The following is a 19,389-nucleotide window of genomic DNA, read 5'->3' on the forward strand; positions in this document are numbered from 1 at the left end:
ATGTCTTAGTATATGATTTTTTCTAAATTTTTCTTTAAAAAACTAGCCGTGCAAAGAAATAATAATTTAAATTTATTTTCTTTCTAAATTCATTTTCTTTTTAAAATGTCAATCCAAAAAAAAAGTCACGTTTCTCTAATTGGTTCAATTTGATTATTTGACCGCCATATTACCATTTCGGGTACTTTTATGTTAAACTTCTTTTAGTAATATTTTATTAGTTTGAAATCTGATTTTGGTAATTCAAAAGGCGTCAGAATCATTGTTGCTCTACGTTGGGGACTATTTAAAATAATAAAATTAACAATAAAAAAATTCAGATTTGTTATCATCAAAACATTAGTATATTATGTATGCGCACAAAGATTATTCCGTTGTTGGTCTTGAGTTTACTCCACAGAAACGATGCTATCAAGAGTGTCGAGCTTGACTCGCTACAACAAAGACGTTGGAGTACTAGACATGTCCTATTACCACATAGAGATTACTAAGTAGCTAAAGAGAAGTCGCGCTAGTATATATTAATGTTAAATGCTTTGCTTAAGACTTCTTTCTAAAGATTTCTTACTAAGATTGTTTACTTTATTTGCTTTTAAATTCTATTTAAGTTAATTACTCATTCGATGTTAGCTCATGTTTTGTTTGGTCATACATGAATGTATATGCTTGAGAGGTTTGAAAGGGTAGGAATATGCCTTGTCAAACTCTGGTCCGGTTCATTTTGAGTTGTGTTATCCTATGGGTTGGTTGTAACCTTCTTGGTTGTGTTATGGGGTGCAGTACTGTTGTTTAAGTTTATTTATTGTTATTTGCTGGCTTCATGCCATCTCTCGCGCTTAGATAAAGGAGTGGGAGAGGATTTGACAAAAGAAGCTAAAAAGTCTAGGGTTTACGGTCATGATCCATTTTTCTTAAAATGTAACAATAAACTCATTAAACTTCTTGACACCAAACTTTTCATCTGCCCATACAATTTGGAGAAGTATTCAGTGAAATCAAACGGATTTGACGAATCAAACTAAAGTTCAGCGGGTTTTGATTCACGAAATTTTCCTTAAATATGTACACAACACAACTAGAAAGAAAACAGTGTTTGGAAGCCAAGTTCCACATTTTAGGCACGTGAAAAATACAGAGGCTTATTTGAAAGTAACATATTATTTATTTGAATAGTCAGTCACACAAGATAGGTGATGATTTGGGGACAGTGAAGCAATTAGGCAATCTCTATAATTAGTCAATCTCTATAACAGCTCGACCGATGATTTTTCCTTCATTGAGGTCTTGAAATGCTTGGTTTGAATCCTCAAACTTGTACTTTCGAGAAACTGCATCACTAAGATTGAAAATTCCTGATTCTGCCAATTTAACCAACTTGGGCAGATCCTGCCTTGCTCTTCCTCCATAAGACCCAATCACTTTTATCTGCACCAACTCAGCATTTTATTTGAAGTAAAATATTGTCAACAAACTCAGCACATAGTGTACATAAAGAGATAAGAGGCAAAAACTTCCAGTTCAAGGAGCCTTATTAAACATATGTTGTTATAATCAAAAGCTAGAGCTGCTACAATTACAATCTGTAGCAAGAATATAAATTGCTACTCTTCACGAAATAACAGATACCCTTTCACTACCCCTTTTCTACACCTATATGAGTCACCATTCTAACATAACTACTTCACTCGATTCCCCATTTTGCTCCTCCTAGCATACATAATAACTAAATACTTCACAGTTCCCCATTTTTCTCCACCTAGCATACATATTTAACAATAGACGCCTAACAGTGTTACTAGAAGTATTTGCCAGTTGGCATAATACCAAAGTTAGTACCACCACATACTCATTAAATTGGAGAAATAAAAAATGGACACTGAAGAAACGTGCTGATAATGCGACCTCAGGGAGAGAACATTAACAAAAGAAGAAAAGGCAGACCTTTCTACGAACAAGGCGGTTAATATCAATCTCGCCTACAGAACCAGCTTGAGCAAGTCCAATCATTACAGCTTTACCTCCATCTTTCACACTTTGAGTACACTGCATGAACGTCTGTGGCCTTCCCAATGCCTCCACAGCAACGTCCACTCCCATTCCTCCTGTTATTTCCTGTCACCACCTCAGTTACTTACATTGCAGCAAAATAGAACTCCAAAAAAAAAAAAAGATAGACCCTCCAGTTTCATAAACAAAAGCTTAAAGAATCTTTAACTTTCACATATCATATAAGCCGAAATAATCCAAGTATAAAATTTGTGAGGTCAAAGCTTATATAATGATAATTTTAAAGAGTTACCTTCTCTCTCTTTTGGTCCGTCGAATGGTAGGGAAAGGGAAGGATATTAATTTCAAGAAAACCAGTGGGTGGGGGATAGACCCATACCCGGTCTGTTCGACATTTTCAAGTCTCTATCATTTGTTTTCTTCCAAATGTTGTACCATTAATACTCGTAAATTGCTAAAAGTGAAGACATGTGGTGCTACTACTTGTCTTCACTTTTAGCTTTTAGACCAGCCTGGTTCAATTTGGTTCATGCTTAGTTCATTTTGCGTTCTAGTCCTTTGTTTTTCAGTTTCAACCTCGGTCTCCCACCCAAAAGTTCTTCGTGGTTTTTTTTGCAGCCCAAATATGTCATTATTTGTTTCAATTTTTGTCATCTGCCACCTTAAATTTCATCTATTCGATTCAGTTCGTACACTTCACAAACTCAAGTTGGCCGTCACTCAACCACCTTGAGTTAGACCAACTCTAACTCAACTTGAGTTTGAGGGAGGGCGTTAAAGTAAATTATGGTTTATTTTTCCTTTATCTATATTTTCCTTTCCGGTATTTTTTATTCACTGTTTCTTTCTTTTGTTGGGTCTGTTCGTTTTAATCTTCCAATCACATTTGTAAAATTTTGCTAATTATTCAATATGTTCTAGTTATTCAATATTATATACAAGATTCAACACTCATGATGATGATACATATGAGACTAAATTATACCAAATACCCTAAACTTTATACTTTGTGTCAAATATATTCTTGAACTTCCAAAAGTTTCAAAAATACCCTTGCACTTACAAAAACAATACAAAAGTACCCTTGTTAGTTTTGAATGGAAACCATTAGTGTTTGGTTTCAAAAATACCCTTGAACTTTCAAAAAGATTAAAAAATACCCTTACTGTTAGTATACGAATACATACCGTTAATACTCATTTCAAAGATCCCTAGGACTTTTAAAAGTTACATTAATAGCCAGTAAAAAAAATCGTCCTACCATCAATATAATGACAATTTGTTTGAACTTTTCTCAACTTGGAAAAGAACCAAGTTTGAAACAAATTATATAGGCAGCATTTTTTTCTTATATAGATGCTATATTTTGCTCTCATTTGTCTGATTCTTACACCAATTGTGTCACAACAAAATATAAACCAAAACTTCGAGTTAAAGCATAAAAATCCAAGAGCATTTTTACATTTATTTACTTCTATTTACTTATTATTTATCTCATTTTCAAATATAGCAAAATAAACCAAAAATATTTACACAATATAGCTAAATTTTGGATTCTAAACCCTAAACAGATAAAAGTTTATCAGTATCTAACATTAACTTCTATCATTGATAGAATCTAAAATTTTGTTATATTTTGTAAATATTTTCAGTTATTTTATCATTTACAATACTTTTCCTTTCTATTTTTTATTTTGTTAAGGTATGAATGCAACTTTTGAAAGCATATAGGCATTTATGTAACAAAATATTAACGGTTTCTGTTCATATATAGAAAGTAAGGGTACTATTTTAACTTTCTTTTAAGTTTAAGGATCTTTTGAAACAAAACCTTTCGTTTCCATTCAAAACTGACGATAAGGGTTGAAAACTAATGACAAGGGTATTTTTGAACTCTTATTGAAATTTTAAGTGTATTTCTTAAAGTTTAGGAGTCTTTTTGACACTAAGTGCAAACTTCAAGGTCATTTTGTATAATTTAGCCTACATAGGATAACTTGTTCTTGGGCAGAATCTTGGAAACTTTTATCAAGGGATAAAGTACATACTCTTATCTTTTCAATAGCGTCTTCTTTCCGAGAATTAATGGTATGAGTAGCACCAATTGTCTTTGCTTTTAGCAGTTTATCATCCTGAACATCAACGGCAATAATATGAGAAGCACCGAAGGCCCTTGCTATCTGCAAGCAACTGGAGAAATCAGAAATAATGTTACAAAAAGAAGGGGAAAAGACACCAGATTGGTTGGGAAGACTTCTGGGCTAAATGCCTTCTTAAAAATTTAGTTTAAATGTCAAGTCTTAAAAACTCAGATATGAATGCCTCTAACTTTCACCAAAATGCCCATCATTCAATTTGTTTTCTTTATTAGTTTTGCAATCTTTCTTTTTCTTTTTTCCTTTATATTTTAGATACTGTGTTAGAGCATTCTGAAGCTACAAAACATTTTTTCATCTTGTAAATATTATTTGAAAGATATATTCAATCATAACTGAAATATTCATTATAGAACCACATTTTTTTTATATTTGGAGATGTAACGGCTAGCAAGGGGATTGCCAAATCAATGAGTAATTTAATATGGTTAGAGCAATTGAGACATTGCTATGACAGAGTAATTGGTGTTCAATGGATTGGTTGGAATTGGTGGGATTCGCCTTAGGGTATTTATGGAAAGATCATAGAAATATTTACCATAATTCCCAATTCCTAAATCTTTTCCTTTTTTATTCCCTTGTGTATTCTATTTATTCTTCCTTATTGTACCTATTGTAAAATTGATCAGAAAATAATAAGAAAAAATACCGTGGTTTTTCTCCTTGTACTCGGGTTTTTACATAAATTTGTCTGTTCTTGTTTCTACTTTCAATATGGTATCAAAGCGGGTCATTGAACAAACCCTAAACAACACAACTAGTGATGGAAATCAAACGGAGGAGACAAGCACCAGCTTTACTGTCGTTGCCGCCGCCGTCGATGCTTGGATCGGTGTTGCCATGGACAAATGGTTATGTCGCCTTCAGAAAATGTCGGAAAATGTATTCTCGTCAATTCCACCGTCATCTATGCCGTCAAAACTCTCTCACATGCCTCCACACGCCGCTGCCAAACCTCCACGTGCCGCCGCCAGAGCTATATGCGCCGGTCCATCTTCCTCAGACAGTTCTAACCATCCCATCTGTGCAACCGTCTTCTTCATTCGCGACCTATATTGTTCCCCATGCCCCGATTCACGGTCTGCCACCTAATTCCGACCGGCCACCACCACTTCTGCCATCAAATCGGAATGCCCTGCCACCCACTTACCTTAGTTATCATTTCGATGTTAGGAACCCTCAAATCCACTCAATATTTGAGGTTGGTGAATCTTTGGCACATTCCAACCCTAACGTGCAAGGTTCCTCTTTTTCTTCGAGAATAGCTCAACAGAAACTGAAAGGGCTTCATCAATAGAATGCAGCAATTGAGGCACCTGAGGGACGACATTCAACAATTTTGTACCAATGTATTCTAAGAATCTGGTAACCTCATTTCCTACCTATGTGAATGAGAATGCTAGTCCAACCACACTTTGAGCTATTGTCTAGTCAAGTGTACCTCGGTCTTTTACTCTCATTAGTATTGATGATAAGAATTCTTGGATCCTGGACTCTGGTGCCACAAATCATTTAACTGGTTCCTCTTAAGACTTTGTGTCCTACATTCTGTGTGCTGGAAATGAGAAGATAGAATTGTTGATAGCTCCTTGGCTCCCATTGTCGGGAAAGGGCTGATTTCCCTTTTTGACGGGTTCTCATTATAAAATTTGTTGCATGTGCCACAAATTTCATATAATTTTATGTCGATTAGCAAGATTACTCAAGAATTAAACTGCAAAGCAACATTCTTACCTGGTTCTGTTTCTTTTCAAGACCTGAGCTCGAGGAGGATGATTAACACTGCCTGGCACAATAGGGATCTTTACTTGCTTGATGATGATGCCTCTTCTAGTAACATTTCTAGAACTAGTCTTTTACCTTCCTACTTTACCACTTCTGAAAAAGATCCTATGTTGTGGCATTTCTGTTTAGGCCATCCCAACTTTAAATATATGAGATACCTATTTCCTCATCTCTTTTCTAAAGTTGATATTTCTTCCTTAACTTGTGATGTGTGCAAAAAAGCTAAACAACACCGAGTCTCGTTTTCCTCGCAACCCTATAAGCCAACCCGACCTTTTACTCTTGTCCATAGTGATATTTGGTGACCATCCAAGGTCACTACCTCCTCCGAAAAACGATGATTTGACCTTTATTGATGACTATACTTGTCTTACTTGGGTTTTCTTGATCTCCGACAAATCTGAAGTTACCACTACATTCTGGGACTTCTATCACACCATAGAAATGCAATTCAATACAAAGATTGCAATCCTATGAGTGATAATGGACGTGAGTTTCAAAACCACTCTTAACGAATTCTTATCCACTAAAGGAATTGTTCACAAAAATTCTTGTGCTTACAATCTCCAACAAAATGGGGTTGCTAAACCAAAAACTTGTCACCTTTTGAGAGTTCCTTGTTCGCTTATGTTGTCCACTTCTCTTCCTTCCTATCTTTGAGGTGATTCATTCTCACTACTGCTCATCTCATCAACTGCATGTCTGCTCGTGTCCTTCACTTTCAGACATCGTTAGATTGCCTCAAAGAATCCCATCCCTCCACTCGTCTCATCCCTGATGTTTCCCTTCAAGTGTCTAGATAAACTACCTATGTCCATAGACATGCCCCTAACCAAATTAAATTTAGGCTTGTGTGTTTGTTGGGTATCCTCTGCACCGAGGCTATAAATCCTTCCACCGATCTTCACGTAAGTACTTTGTTACAATGGATGTCACCTTTATTGAGGATCGTCCTTTTTTCCCATAAGCCTACTTCAGAGGGAGAGAGGGAGTGAAGAGTCAACTATATGCTTCCATTAGAGTCTACTTGTCCCACTATGGTTACCTTATCTAACCCTAGCCCCCACAGTACAATCCTACCAACAAATCAAATTCTTCAAAAAACCTACTTTAAGAGGAATCTCAAAAAGGGAGTTGAGTCTCCTGTTGTTCAAATAGCTCCAGTCCAGGATTCTGAACCAATAAGAGATCAAGGTATGATTGATTCCATTAATTCACATAGTAATAACAGAATGAGTGAGACTGATAGATCTGAGATGAATTCAACTAACCTTGACTTACGCACTGACGGTAAGGCAAGTGAGAATAATGAGTTCGAGACAGCTGTTCTGGAAGATATGTGTGAGCAAGGCAATATTGATAGGTTCATTACAGATGGAGAGGAAAGGATTGATGACAGCAAAGTTGTTGCTAAACATACTGAAAAGGAAACTAAGTCAAACCATTTTGGAAATACTAGTAAGTGTGATCCATCTCTTGATCTTCCTATTGCACTGAGGAAAGGTACTAGGTCATGTACAAAGCACTCCATATCTAATTATGTGTCATACGATAATCTTTTACTACAGTTCAGAGCTTTTACTGTCAATCTTGACTCTACCACAATACCCAAGAGTATCCACCTTCCCTCAGAGTATCCGAAATGGAAAGTTGCTATCATGGAAGAAATGAGAGCTCTGGAAAAGAACAAGACTGTTTGATGCAAATGGATGTTAACACTCAAGTATAGAACAGATGGTATAATTGACAGACATAAGTCCAGGCTAGATGCAAATGGGTTCACTCAGACCTATGAGATTGACTATTCTGAAACTTTTTCTCCTGTTGCAAAGTTGAACACTATTGGAGTTTTGTTGTCTGTTGCAGTGAATAAAGATTGGCTCCGGTATCAACTTGATGTTAAGAATGCATTCTTGAATGAGGATCTTAAAGAGGAAGTGTACATGTGTCCGCCTCCAAGAATTTGATGCTCAATTTAATAATTAGGTTTGCAAGCTTTGAAAGTCCTTATACGGGTTGAAACAATCACCGAGAGCGTTGTTTGATATATTTTCCACTTTAATCGTCTCAAGGGTACAAGCAGGGTCACTTCGATCACACCTTGTTCACCAAAGTCTCCAAGGCAGGGAAAATTGCAGTATTGATTGTCTATGTCAATGACATTGTGCTATCTGGGGAGGATATTGATGAGATCGTTCAACTAAAAAAGAAGATGGGGTTTGAGATTGAAATAAAGGATTTGGGAAATCTGAAATATTTTCTTGGAATGGAGATGGCCAGATCTAAAGAAGGCATCTCCGTGTCTCAAAGAAAATACATCCCTGATTTGCTAACCGAGACACATACGTATTGGATGTCGTCCTGCTAACACTCCTATTGAATTCAATTGTAAACTAGGAAAATTTGATGATGATCAAGTTCTAGTTGATAAAGAACAATATCAACGCCTTATAGGTAAATTAATTTACTTACTCATAATCGTCCTGATATTTCCTTTGTTGTGAGTGTTGTCAGCCCGTTTATACAAGCTCCCTATGAGGAACACATGAAAGCTGTCAACAGAAATTTGAGATACTTGAAAAGAACACCTGGTAAAGGGTTGATGTTTAGAAAGACAAATAGAAAGACCATTGACGCATACACTGACTCGAACTAGGTAGGATCTGTTGTTGACAGAAAGTCTACCTCCGGTTATTTCATCGTGAATTTCTTCCCCAACAAGTATAGTCTCCACCTCTGCACAACAAATACCACAACTATTAATTCTCTTTCATAGACCGGGCGAGCTTTATCCCTCATACACAAGGTTTTGCTAAAGTAAGCTATCGGCCTCTTGGCTTGTATTAAAACTGACCCCACACCGAACCCAAAAACATCTGTTTTCCACTTCAAAGGGGAGGTTAAAGTCTGGCATAGCTAGCACCGGTAGTCATCATAGGCATCTTCAAGTTTTCAAATGCTACACTTGCATCTCTGTCCAACGGTAAGCCCTTGTTTTCAACAATTGTGTCAACGAACTTGCGATACTACTATAGTTCTACACAAATTTCTTATAGTATACCGTGAGCCCCAGAAAACCTCAAACTTCTCAAACACTAGTGGGGGTTGGCAATTCTTTAATAGCTCTTATCTTCTCTGGATCCACCTCAATGCCTTTCTTCGATATAAAGTGGCCCAAGTAACCAATTCTTCTCTTGGCAAAGCTACACTTAGCCATGTTAGCATACATCTCATTTTCTCACAAAGCTTCCAACACTACTACTTCCAAATGCTGCACATGCTCTGTCACTCCCCTGCTGTATATCAAAATGTCATCGAAAAACACTAAGACAAATCGTCGCATATAAGGTTTGAATATATGGTTCATCAAAGCTTGAAACGTGGACGGTGCATTGGCTAGCCCAAACGGCATGACCAAAAACTCATAGTCCCTCATGTGTCGAAAGGCTGTTTTTTTCCACGTCCCCAGGATGCATTCTGATCTGATGGTAACCGGCCTTAAGGCATATCTTAGAAAACATATTGGCCCCATTCAGCTCGTCGAATAGCTCATCTACGACCGGAATTGGGAACTTATCCGAGATGGTTACATTATTTAATGCTCGATAGTCTACGTAGAATCTCCAACTTCCATCCTTCTTTTTCACTAAGAGGATTGGGCTGGAATAAGGGCTACTGCTTGGTCTGATAATTCCAGTCTTTAACATTTCATCCACTAGTCTTCCCATCTCTTCTTTTTGATGATGAGCGTAACAGTAAGGTCTGACGTTCACCGGATCCACCCCTTTCTTGAGGTAGTTCCTCCGGCCATTCAAACACATCACTGAATCTACTTAACAGTGTCGGAATCATGGTGTCAACGGTTGTGGTTTCCTCTTCACTACATAACCCTTCCACAGATAATCTTCCTTCCATGGCTCGACATTCCACCCGATACCCTTGATCCTCTACGTTCCATGACTTCATCATAGATTTCAAACTCACCATCATTTTAGTGAGGCTAGGATCTCCCCTTATCACTACCTTCTTCCCTTCATGTTGGAATGTCATCACCAACTTCCTCCAATCGAATTCAGTTACCCCTAACGAGTGCAACCATTGCATATCCAAAATTACATCAACGCCTCTTAACTCCAGTGGTAAGAAGCTGTCAACAATTTTCCACTCTCCTACCATTACCTCGACTTGGCCACAAATGCCCTTTCCTTTCACAGCGGCTCCGGACCCCAGAATTACTCCACAGTTGGAGGTTTCAGTCAATGGTAATTTAAGGGATGTTACCAGGTTGTCTACAATGAAACTGTGGGTGGCTCCACAGTCAATGAGCACCACCACTTCAGTCCCTAGTATCTTCCCTTTTACCTTCATTGTTCCCGAATTGGACAGTCCTACAACAGAGTTAATGGACAATTCAATATTCAGATTCTCCACATTCCCTATTGCGACGGTTTTATCCTCTGTTTCAGCATAAAAGAATTCTTCCTCAATAATATCTAGTTCTTCACCATTTTCTTTTACCACCAACATTCGTAATACTTCTCATCACATTGAAAACACAGTCCCTTCTCTCTTCGTGATTGGAATTCCACGTCTAAGAGACGCTTGGTAAGGCCATCTTTCTTTTTTTCCTCTGTCGTAACTCCTTTTAGGGTGATCATCCTCATCGGCCAACTATTTCCAGTTTGTTTCAGGGTGGTTGTGATTGTAGTGGATGGTTTCCCATTAATATATTTGAATTGATGATTCCCGTTGAACACGCTACTTAGCCCACACTCCCTTCAAACCATCTCTCTATTTTCAATTTTCAGGGCCAATTTCATCATCTGGGCCAGTCTTATAGGCTCCAAAGCATCCACCTCTGATTTCAGCCATAGGCTTAGCCCATTCATAAAGGTTTCTTCCAATACTATAGTTTGAAGAAATGCTACCGGGGCCAAATACATATCGAATCGATTTCGATATTCTTCCATCGTCGTCTCCTGCTTGATCGTTAAGAATCGTCCGACCAGGAATCCATCGTGAATTGTTCGGAATCGGACTAACAGCCTCTACTTCAAATCTTCCCAACTTTTAAATCGTTCCAATTCGTCGTTCGATCTATACCAATCCAAAGCTGGTCCATCGAAACTTATCACTGCTACCATTAGTTTTTCCGTATCTATTAACTCGTGAATTTTGAAGTAGCAATCTGCTCAGAATAGCCAGGAATTCGGGTTTGTTCCATTGAAAATAGGCATTTTTACTTTCTTAAACTTACTTCGATCTGTCGCTTTTTCCTCATCATTCCTTCCTTCTTTCTTTGATCCATCGGAAGTTCCCGAGATGATTGTTTCGGTATATTTCATTTGACTCACCGGGCTTTCCACTTTTTTTCCCACTGAAATATCCTCACATACGATTCCTTCAATATACTTCATAATCGATTATTGTTGTTGTTGCTGTTTATCTATGTGCTTATTCATCTCTTGGATGCTTTTCGATATCAAGGACAAGTTCTCTTCCATTATTGGTAATCGTTGGAGTTCTTGTTCCACTTTCTTTGCCATGACTGATACCAATTTGTAAAGATAGTACAACTATATCTTTGTATTGAAGTTCTCAAATGAATTATAATATAAGTTCTTCAACAAAATACCATATAAAGTTCAAATTCCAGTAAAATTGCCAGAACACAGTAGATTAACACTTACTAAAAGAAATCTATAATCAACCTAAATACCTCAACAAGACAAAATGATTAAGAACAACAAAACCTGGACCCTTCTGTCTTCTTCTCCGCAAGAATGAAGCAGCCACCTCCATTCCAGAAATTATCTTCGATACCTCTCTCTCCCCTTCTTCTTCTACTTATTCTAACAAACTGCTGGGCCCCATTGCATGGTGGTCCTGCCCTTTTTCCTCTCCCCATGACCCACGTGTAATTCTGTTTTTCTCCTTATTCTTCCTACTATATGTGATAAGTATAGGAGGCCTAGCAGAATTATAACTAGCGATGAGGTTGAGAAGTCACAGTCAAATTATCTTGAACATCATCTTTAAATGATGCCACAAAAGCATCAGGAAATAAGTCCACAAGATAAGGATATTCGAACAATCTTTCTTCCAAAAATGCTGCAGCCTGCAGACTACTCAAACTTATTTCAAAATCTCCATCGGAGTAAAAACGTGAATGTGTAAGAGGGATAGGTTCCATAGGAGGAGAAGGGTTGATAACCCCTCAAATCAAATTGTTTTAGATCCGAAAGGAGAAATAATTGATTGATTGAAGAACTTCCCCTTAAGCCTTTAACGTACAATTTGGAGAAGTAGAACTTGTTGTACACCAGCTATATTCGAAGTAAAAAAAATACTGGAAAGAAAGCAAAGGCACTAGCCCATGCATGCGATGCCCCTCTGGAAGAATGTTTTCAGATCCCAAGTACAAACAAGATGAAAAACAAAAATTATATTGCAAATCAAAAGAAACTAAAAATAATATCAATAGCTTTCGGTTTGATTCACCAAAATATTACCTCTCACAAACCCTCACTCTCTCAATTTATAACCAGAAGTCCCTAGTTAATTACTACTATATCCTTATTAATAGGCATCTATTGTAATCATGCACGCAGTAATGCCCAACAAATAAGAAAAACAGGTAATACACACTCTGATAGCACGATATATTGATACAACTTCAAGACATGTACAACTAGTCGTCTCAACTCAAATAACCCACGCCCTCAATTTCTTCCTCAAAACCCCTTATAAACCTCCACGCTGGTCCCCACATCCATAGCACCAATGATCTCCACATCCATAACAGAAACGTACTCCCTCTACTCCTTGGGGTAAAAAGGGAATTGCTTGAGTGTGGATGATTGCAGGTCTTACATGTATCTCCTCCCTTAGGTGTGGATTGTATATCAACCATTACATATACTAAAATTACCAACAATATATTTTCTTTAAACCCAAATTTTATAGGGACAGGTGGGTTGTTCCGTATGATTAGCCGAGGTGCACATAAGTTGACCAAAACATTCATAGATATCAAAATAATCATAATAATAATAACACTATTAAATATGATAAATATAATAAAACAAAAATGTTGGCTATTTGATCTCATCAACTACCATTGGTAATGAGAAATAAGAGCCCAACTTTTGGCCACCCAACACCTCCCGAATACAACAAAGAATGAAATAGCTTACCTTGAACCTACACCTCCAATTCCAATAATAGCAACAGAATCCCCAGGGCGCACTTCAGCGGCATGGGCCATGGCACCATATGCAGTAAAAACTGCACATCCTAGAATTGCTGACTCCGTGTATGGTAATGATTTCGGTAAAATTGACACTCCATGCGCTGGAGTGACACAGTATTCAGCAAGGCCACCCATACTATACATATATATCGGTTTTCCTACACAAATTAAACTCCTCATCAACCTAAAATTGTGACATTCAATTGTATGCACATTTTAACCCCAACCGAAAAAAAGTGCTGAGGTTAAAATCAAATTGAATAACAATCAAGGTTGCATGAAATGTATATAGATTTCTCACACAGGAGAGGCAAGAAAAATGTTTGTTTACAATTAATCAACTTTAGTTCCATTATTTACAAGCATGTGAATTTTCTGAATAAAATTCAAATAAATCAGAAGTAAGCTTCTACATACAGTCGTCAAAACAAAATCTAACCAATTACCCTACAAGAAATGTTATTTCATTCAACTCTTGAGAAAAATTGCACAAATCATCCTTACATCTTTATTATTAGTATTATTTTGAAAAAGAAACATGACAATATTAAGTCCCTTCGGGGACATCCGATAAAATTGGAACAATACAAAGAAGATTAGCATGGCTCCTGCGCAAGGGTCACACACAAATCAAGAAATGGTCCAAAAGAACATGACAGTATTAAAAACGAAAGGAGAAGTGCAAACTTCCAAAAACTAAAAAAGTAGACTTGGGAAGGACATAGATCAAGAAAGATAAAGAGCACCAAAAAGAAAAATATGACAATAAATCTGTAAACGCTTACAAAGGTTCCACAGATTATTACAGTATCATTAGCAGTAACTATCAAAGAAATTGGAAAATAAACACCAACAGGGAAGCTTTTTTGAAACTGAAACAAGACCTTTTCATTGGATTAACGAAATCCAACAGGAAAGCTTTAATATTGATAATTTCGAAATGATCCATCCATCCCACAAAAGATGACAACTAACTACATTCTTTATTGTGATAATTTCAAAATGGTCCATCCATACTATGTTTTGAATTAGCTCAAGTTAAAGCTTCATCTAGGTGTTCACTCTCCAATTTTTATGCAGCTAAAACAACAATGATAAAGATATAATGTTTGATAGGTTATATAATAATAACATGTATTACCATCCTTGTGAAGGAACAACCGAGTTTCACCATCATAAAGTGTTCCTTTGGCCCGGTTAAAAGCAAAGAAATCTTCACATAGATCATCATGGCCCTTTCTCCAATTCAGTAATCAAATTGATCGAATTAGTTCTCCACATGTTTTATCACGGATATTGTCAGCAGGCATTTCAAAAATCAAGAATCAAGATTGAAAGATTATAAAAGATAAACTGGAGAGAACCACGAGCATGCAAATAGTACTAACCTTGGAACAGTAGGAACAGTTTCCACAAGGCATGATGAAAGCTCCGACAACATGAGCTCCAATTGGAAGTCTGAAACACCAGGAAAACGTAACGAATAAACTTGTAACTACTCTTGTAGTCAACCATCCTTGCACATATAAGTTTGTTCATTATTCCCCTTAACTATAGCATATAACCAAAAGCTTGCTTAACTATCTTAAATTATCTGCAATGAGAAAGAGCTTGAAATATTTCTCTTCACTCATGCAACACATCTAAATAATAACTATGATAAAAATCATTAAGAAAACAAAACCTTTCTATTGTTTTCCTGTCCGTGAGAGGTCCATGTTCGACAACTTCACCAGTGATCTCATGGCCAACTACACAAGGGCTAGGGAATGGAATCTCGCCCTTCATAACGTGCAGATCAGAATGGCAAACTCCACAAGCTGCGTTTGAAAATGTAATGTCATTTAAGAAAAATTAAGTGGAAGTTGAAGGGTAAACTAAAAATTAATCACTCCCACGATCAGAATATATGAAAAGAAAACAAGAATGTGTTCACATGCAGAAGAAAATGTCTAAATAACAAAAAAAAAATTATAATGAAGAACTGCTTGAGGATTCGGAGTTTGTAAATCCCGCGAAAGAACAATTAGAAAGAGAACGAAGAAAAGGGGGGAAAACCCTTGATTTTGATGAGGACTTCTCCAGCTTTGGGACGGGGCATGTGGAATTCTTGAATGGTAAGTGGCTTATTGGGCTCGGAAAACACAGCAGCACGCATGTAGGAGGGCAAGGAAGAATATGAAGAAGATGGGGAATGGTTAATGCGAGTAGGTGCATGGTGGAAGGTTGAGGGAGAGCGAAGAAGATATGATTTGTGAACAGAGAAGAGCTTGGAGGAAATAGCTCTGCGGATGAAGGGAGAAAACGCCATTGTTGGAATCTGGAGAGAGAGATAGAGATGGATGGATTGCGATGAGCTTGAGCATGAAGATCTGTTGAGTTGGATTTGTATATTTTAAGATCGGCGTTGCGTTTACACCAAACTAAGCGGAGGCTTCATTTTTAAATCTCAAGTGCTGACGTTGTTGCCGTCTTGGCTTTGGCCACCCAAGATCACACTTGCCACGTCTGAAAATCCCATACTAAATCATTATCCAACCATAACTATAATTTAGATATCAATAAAAATTAGGGACCTTCTAAAAAATTGACAAAATATTTACACTTCATTTAATAATTTTAAAAATAAAAAAAGCTCACAATAGAAAATATAAAAAATACTCCAATCAATACGCCATTAATCGGTCACACGCCCTCAAGTAATCTTCTAGTAAACAATCATCATACGCAATCGTGCAAAATACAACTGATACAATGATCTTGTAGATTGATATAAACAATGGCAAAAAAGGACCAAATTTAAACAATCTAATAATAAACCCTTGAACGATGGCGAAAAGTTTTAAATATAAATGATAGTATCTCGAACAATCATCGTATATGTATGCACGATTGTTTATGTACATATAAATAATCGTTTAGAAAAGTCAAGTCCAATCATTCACAATTACAAAAATACCATCAAAATCAACGGGATATTAAAAGGAGAATCCCCAGGCACACATAGTATACATAATACATAAACTTTTTACTTCTCTTTTCTTTTCTTTACATTTAGTACATTCTTCTTTCTTTTTAATAAACTTAGCGAAGCTTATTTTTACCCTTGATTGATGCTGCTACTTAACGTCTAATGGATGAAGCTGCAGAGACTATCCACACCTCCACTTGCTTATCCAGGTTATATGCTAAACAATTTTTCTTATGTTGCCCCTTTTGACAACAAAAGTAGCATTCAACGTCATCAGTAACAAATGTTTCCATGTGGAACTTCTTACATTTATAACATTGTTTCCTTTTTTCCAGTTTTGAAGTCACCTCTTTTTCTTTAGAACACGATCCTATTTTCCATTTTCCGTAATCTCACCTTTGTTTGGAAAAGTATTCCCTTCCAAACGCATTTTGGAACACATCCCAATTTTGCTTAAATTCTTCAGCCAAATTTTCCTTTAGTGCAAACCACCACTCTTTGGCATCATCTATAAACATAGATTCTACTAATGTTGCTTTAATATCCTCATCACATCCTCTATTATTTCCAAGCATTCGTGTACCCTATGCATCTATTCTTCCGCCTCAGTAGGATTATCGATCCACCATACTTTTCTACGCCAATACAATTCTAAACGTCCTTTAACATTACTGCTTTCCATGAATCTATGAGTAATAGACATTTTCTTGTTTTAATGTTTGAAATAACAATAGAGAATAGTTACATAAATTTTTGGCAAGATTGTGTCTTGGTTGCTTACATACTTTGCCTACCAACCAATTTTATTGGAAACAAAATTTCATTTGCAAATCACCTTTCTGTTTTTCTATAAAACCTTCCTATTCTCTAAGGTTGAAATTTTGGTTGGTGGGAACAAAAATTAAGAAAAGAAATGTTGAGAGGAATTTTGTTTGAGATAATATGCAGAGTTACACATTACTCAAAAGCACATCTATGTAACCTATCCTACTTCCCCTTTCTTCATCCTTAAAAAAGGGGAAGTTATAAAGAGAAATAGATACGTCAAATTTTCCCTCCTAACAGAGTTATTAGAGTAATTTAATTTAATTTAAAATAAATTATTAATTAATTAAATTAAATTTAACAATTTATTTAATTAATAATTAATAATTAATCCATTGATTAAATCATATTTAATCAATATTTCATTTAAATCATATTTAATGAAATATCTCTCATACAACCTGTAGCTTTTATTTCTTTTTTTATTTATTAATATACATAAATTTGCAAATTGGAATATATAGTTATATTACTTATTATAGAATATCAAATGAAAATAGTGATTAGCAGTGATTAGAAGAAACGTCTAAAATAAACAAAAATAATAAATATTAAAAGAAAATATTCTTTTTTATTTAAATAATATGAAGGCTAGTACCCTTCTGGAAGTGATTGGTCAGCAATTTAATTAAATAAAATAAAACTAAACTATTAATTAATTCTTTAATTATTTAATTGCAAAATTAAATATCTTATATTTAATTTGATCCAAATTTGGATCACATTTGAATATAAATTTCTCTGTAACTTATAGCTTTAATGTATATCACAAACACCTTAAAGTTTAACATATAGTTTTGATATGAATCTAATTCACGTTAAATTAATATTTAAACCTATTCAAATATTTTATTCTCCCATGAATTAATTTTGAATCATATACAAAATTAAATTTATACAATAAAATTTAATTAAAATATAAACATTATAATATAATGCATCACCACACATTATATTAATTCTTAAAGAACCTATATATATAAATCTCATTACTCTTTATGAGCTAGGAAAGAGACTTAATGAACCTACAGATCAAAAGCTACAACGATATGAGATTAATTGATTAAGCTCATTGACCACATTAATTGATATTCGTTAACTGTGTTTACACTCTACTAAAGACTCACAACTAAACTCTTTTTGCTATAGATATATTTTCTGTCTCTATCTATATAGACCAATAACAGTAAGTCCTTCACAAGTGTTTGTAACACCAACTAGGTCAAAATACCGATTTACCCCTGGATTACTTCTAATCTTTAAATATCAATGTTCATCTAATGAACAACATGTTTATGGTCCAACCACTAAATAAAAATCTCTCTCGTGCCAAAGAGAAAGTAATGCTCTTTGTTTAAGTCCTGGGGTCATCATTTAAGGAAACATTAATCTACTTACTCTAAAGTTGGAAATGAGTGAATTTCATCTTGCTTGATTATTTTTCCAGCTCTCTACTTGATCTTGTCCCCAAAATGATAACCTTATTGTCGACAATTTGACTACTCTCTCCCGTACAAATCAAAGGATAATCTCTCACGAATAGTTCATAATACACTTAGGATTACGACTAAGTTACCTAAGTCATCCTAATCAAATGAAAACTTAACTAGTTAACGAAGTTACATCTAGTAGTTACTATACTGTGGTTCGGTTTTATACAAACTCAATGTGTTTGTATCAAATACAAAGTGAGATGTATCGAATGTTACCAAGTTAAGATACCTAATTATATCCCTATACCATAGACTATTTGAGTTGTATCTCGAACATTCATCCTTGTATATCTCTACATACCGTTCAAAACTCATCAAACAATATAAGATGTTAGTTTATTAGATTTAGGTTATTAAGAAAAAAAAATAAAGTCAATAACATTTGATTGAAATTATAATAACAACAATTTATTAATAATGATCAATGAATTATATTTACTATCTATGAGTTTTAGCTAAAACTCAACACTAAGAACACGACCTCTACTTGGAAAGTGAAAAATAGATTTGAAAGTATGAACTAAACAGGCTCAGTGAGTGATAAGCTTTTAAACATTTCATAAACATTTAAGCATTAATCATAAACGATATCAGAAACACATTAGCTTGACAAACATTTTAGAAATCAGTACGTAGGTACTGATTTTTTCTTGTTTAGGACCAAAAATCTACTCCACAGAGCTAATCAATACCAAATCCAAACCTTAGAGAAAGTGTCCTAACACTGATTTTTTCGTCACTAACTTCTTTCCGCATAACTAGGCATCCCTAACACTGTTCCTCGGAGATAAGTGTTCTTAACTTCATGGCGCCATGTGATTTATTTTTAGAGAATTTGGGTTGGACAAATCATTTACACACCATAAGCTTTGAACCAATTTAATCCTTCAACCATTGGTT

At 35.6% G+C, this 19,389-nt stretch overlaps 1 protein-coding gene and 1 non-coding gene across 2 annotated transcripts; one reads left to right on the top strand and one right to left on the bottom strand.

Annotated features, from left to right (window-relative positions):
• Nucleotides 1-985: 985 nt before the first annotated feature.
• Nucleotides 986-15,645, bottom strand: LOC101207246 (alcohol dehydrogenase). Its single transcript, XM_004142613.2, has 8 exons — nucleotides 15,259-15,645; nucleotides 14,885-15,020; nucleotides 14,589-14,658; nucleotides 14,342-14,435; nucleotides 13,145-13,358; nucleotides 4,056-4,197; nucleotides 1,942-2,112; nucleotides 986-1,425 (listed from the first exon to the last, which is right to left on the bottom strand). The coding sequence occupies exons 1-8, from the start codon at nucleotides 15,509-15,511 to the stop codon at nucleotides 1,234-1,236; spliced, it is 1,272 nt and encodes a 423-aa protein (XP_004142661.1). The 5' UTR covers nucleotides 15,512-15,645; the 3' UTR covers nucleotides 986-1,233.
• On the top strand, nucleotides 13,752-13,852 carry LOC116403578. The gene has a single exon (XR_004216384.1). It is a non-coding gene; the product is annotated as a U6 spliceosomal RNA (small nuclear RNA).
• Nucleotides 15,646-19,389: the final 3,744 nt, after the last annotated feature.

Source organism: Cucumis sativus, chromosome 4 (genome assembly GCF_000004075.3).
Source record: "Cucumis sativus cultivar 9930 chromosome 4, Cucumber_9930_V3, whole genome shotgun sequence".
In the NCBI taxonomy this organism is placed as follows: Eukaryota; Viridiplantae; Streptophyta; class Magnoliopsida; order Cucurbitales; family Cucurbitaceae; genus Cucumis; species Cucumis sativus.

Excerpts from the sequence above, each read along its gene's own strand:
- LOC101207246 (XM_004142613.2), bottom strand. The coding sequence starts at position 15,511 with ATGGCGTTTTCTCCCTTCATCCGCAGAGCTATTTCCTCCAAGCTCTTC. Across the intron at positions 14,659-14,884 it reads GACAGGAAAACAATAGAAAG|ACTTCCAATTGGAGCTCATG; the intron begins GTTTTGTTTTCT and ends CTGGTGTTTCAG. Across the intron at positions 2,113-4,055 it reads ACGCTATTGAAAAGATAAGA|GAAATAACAGGAGGAATGGG; the intron begins GTATGTACTTTA and ends AGGTGGTGACAG.